General features: G+C 39.2%; 1 protein-coding gene across 1 annotated transcript; it reads left to right on the plus strand.

Moving 5' to 3' along the window:
- Positions 1–840: 840 nt before the first annotated feature.
- LOC127093853 (uncharacterized) lies at positions 841–1,722 on the plus strand. Its single transcript, XM_051032754.1, has 2 exons — positions 841–1,197; positions 1,279–1,722. The coding sequence occupies exons 1-2, from the start codon at positions 841–843 to the stop codon at positions 1,720–1,722; spliced, it is 801 nt and encodes a 266-aa protein (XP_050888711.1).
- Positions 1,723–2,791: the final 1,069 nt, after the last annotated feature.

The following is a 2,791-nucleotide window of genomic DNA, read 5'->3' on the forward strand; positions in this document are numbered from 1 at the left end:
TAACGAGTTATGTTACTTAATATTGAAGTAGTTTGGCTCTAAAGTCATATTGTGATGTCACTGCTCACCTAGCGAGACCTTGTTCTTTACTTAACGAAAATGTCTTTTGGAAGGTGCTTTATTCTTACTTTGTTGTGCTAAGTGAGTCATGATTTTGCTTGACGAGATATTGATTGTTGTCTGTTGTTAAAATCCCATAACTTATTTTCCTTTCCTTTTTTATCTTTGGCCCATTATGTTTTCTGGCCCATTCCTCTTTGTCCTCTTGACCGTTACTCTAATTGCTGTATAAATGGCTAATTGGTATGCCATTAATCTCAATGAAAAATAATACAAGATTTTCATTCTTCTTCTTTTCTTATCAGTTTTTTGTATTCACATATGCTTAATGAAACATATGTTAACATGGTATCAGTGAGAATAATTTTTCACGCTTCTACTCCCTCTTCCTAACCTACACGTGTTCTACCTTATCCTTTCCTCTTCTCCTCCACTCGTTTCTTCCTTCTTCTCCCCTTTCTTCTCTATCCTTTATCCTCCTTCTCTCTGCAGTTTTCCCCTTTTCTGTTCTTGACCTAATCACATGGCCTCCGACGAAGAATCACCGCCACCCACTCCACCGTCCAACAAGAAAAACAACAACCGTAGCTCATCCAAAAGCTATCAAACGGACATGATGGATCCGTTTCTCCACCACTCACCAACCTCAATTACCATTCTTGGAGTCGCTCAATCGTCGTCGCTCTTCGTTCCAAGAACAAGATTGGATTCCTTGATGGAACTCTTCTTCGACCTGATGAATCGAATCCCCTTACTCTAGCGTGGGATCGATGCAATACCATGGTCATGGCTTGGATTACCAACTCTGTTGAACCAGACATTGCTCAGAGCATTTTGTGGATGGATACTGCATCTGAGATTTGGACAGAGCTTCGTGATCGATACCACCAAGGCGACATCTTCCGCATATCTTATATTCAAGAACAACTCTTCAATCTCAAACAAGGCGACCTAACCATCACTCAATTCTTCACCAATCTCAAAAAGCTATGGCAGGAGCTTGACAATTTCAGACCTATCCCTACTTGCACTTGCGCTATCAAATGTTCTTGCACCCTTCTTCCCACTATCAAATCTTACCGTGAAACTGATTACGTGATTCGATTCTTGAAGGGATTAAACGAGCAATATGCTCCAGTTCGATCCCAAATAATGCTTATCAATCCTTTACCACCTATTAACAAAGTTTTTTCTATGCTAATACAACAAGAATGACAGATGATTGCACCTATTGAAGAAGATAAACTTCTTGCCAATTTTGCCAAGACACAACACCGATCCTCTAGCACTGATAACAATCCCAGAAATTCTGCAGTTGGGCGTGGTAAAAGCCTCAAGATGTGCACTTTTTGCAACAAATCCGGACACACAGTTGAGGTTTGCTTCAAGAAACATGGTCTTCCACCATATCTCAAGAAACCCCAGGTCAACAATGCTTCAGCATACACTGAGAACCCTAACAACAATGAAGACCTGGAATCAGAAGCACACACCACTCAACCCACCTTCACAGCTGATCAACACAAGGCCCTCCTTGCTCTCCTTCAGCAATCACAAAATTCGGTACCTACTCAAATCCAACAATTTCACTCCAGCATAAATACAAATTCAGGTATTCTTCCAACACCACCTCTCCTATTTTTACTGATTGTTGGATCTTAGACACCGGTGCTACGGACCACGTATGCCATCGTCGATCCCTTTTTCATACATTATACAATATGAACATGATTACTGTCAAACTCCCTAATGGCCACACCATTTCTACAAACAAATGTGGCACCATTCACCTAAACCATAACCTTCATCTCACTAATGTCTTATACATCCCTGACTTTTTTACCAACATAATCTCTATACCTCGTATCACTGCTGCTTTGAATTGTAATGTACAATTCACATCGACTCATTGCACCATACAGGTGAACCATACCCAGAAGACGATTGGCACAGCTGACTTACATCAGGGCCTCTACTATCTGCGTCTTCATCATCACCTAGCTCCCCACAATACTGCTATTTCTTTTCCTGTTAACAATAGGCAGATTAATACTTGTAACTTGTGGCACCATCGTCTTGGACATCCATCCAATGACACTGCCACACGAATAAATAAATTGTATCCTCTACATGATTTTCAATATCATACTATCCCTTGTGATTCATGTTTTGCTGCGAAACAAAAATGACTTCCCTTTCCACACAGTTCCACTAATTCTATAGCTTGTTTTGATATCATTCATATGGATATTTGGGGACCGTATTCTACCCCATCCATGTTTGGTTACCGTTATTTTCTTACTATAGTCGATGATCATAGCCGCTTTTTTTGGATTTTTTTAATGAAATTAAAATCTGAAACTAGTAACTATGTGAAAGCCTTTGTTAAACTTATTCAAACTCAATTCAAAACTACTATCAAAACTATCAGATCTGATAATGGCCCTGAGTTTATACTCAAAGATTTTTATCAAAAACAGGGCATCATTCATTAGACCTCTTGTATTGATACCCCCCAACAAAATGGGATAGTTGAAAGGAAGCATCAACACCTCCTTTGTGTAACCAGATCCATTTTGTTTCAAGCTCAACTACCCAAAATGTTTTGGGCTCATGCCCTTGAGTATGCCACTTTTTTTATAAACAGACTACCCTCCAAGTTTCTAAAACATAAATCTCCTTTCTCTATATTATATAATCAAATACCTAACTACAACAATCTCAAAGTTTT

The sequence above is a fragment of the Lathyrus oleraceus genome, chromosome 6 (assembly GCF_024323335.1).
Source record: "Lathyrus oleraceus cultivar Zhongwan6 chromosome 6, CAAS_Psat_ZW6_1.0, whole genome shotgun sequence".
Taxonomy (NCBI): Eukaryota; Viridiplantae; Streptophyta; class Magnoliopsida; order Fabales; family Fabaceae; genus Lathyrus; species Lathyrus oleraceus.

Bases quoted from the DNA above. Each gene is read 5' to 3' on its own strand.
- LOC127093853 (XM_051032754.1), top strand. From the start codon at position 841: ATGGTCATGGCTTGGATTACCAACTCTGTTGAACCAGACATTGCTCAG. The intron at 1,198-1,278 runs GTTCGATCCCAA...CAAGAATGACAG, and splicing joins TAAACGAGCAATATGCTCCA to ATGATTGCACCTATTGAAGA.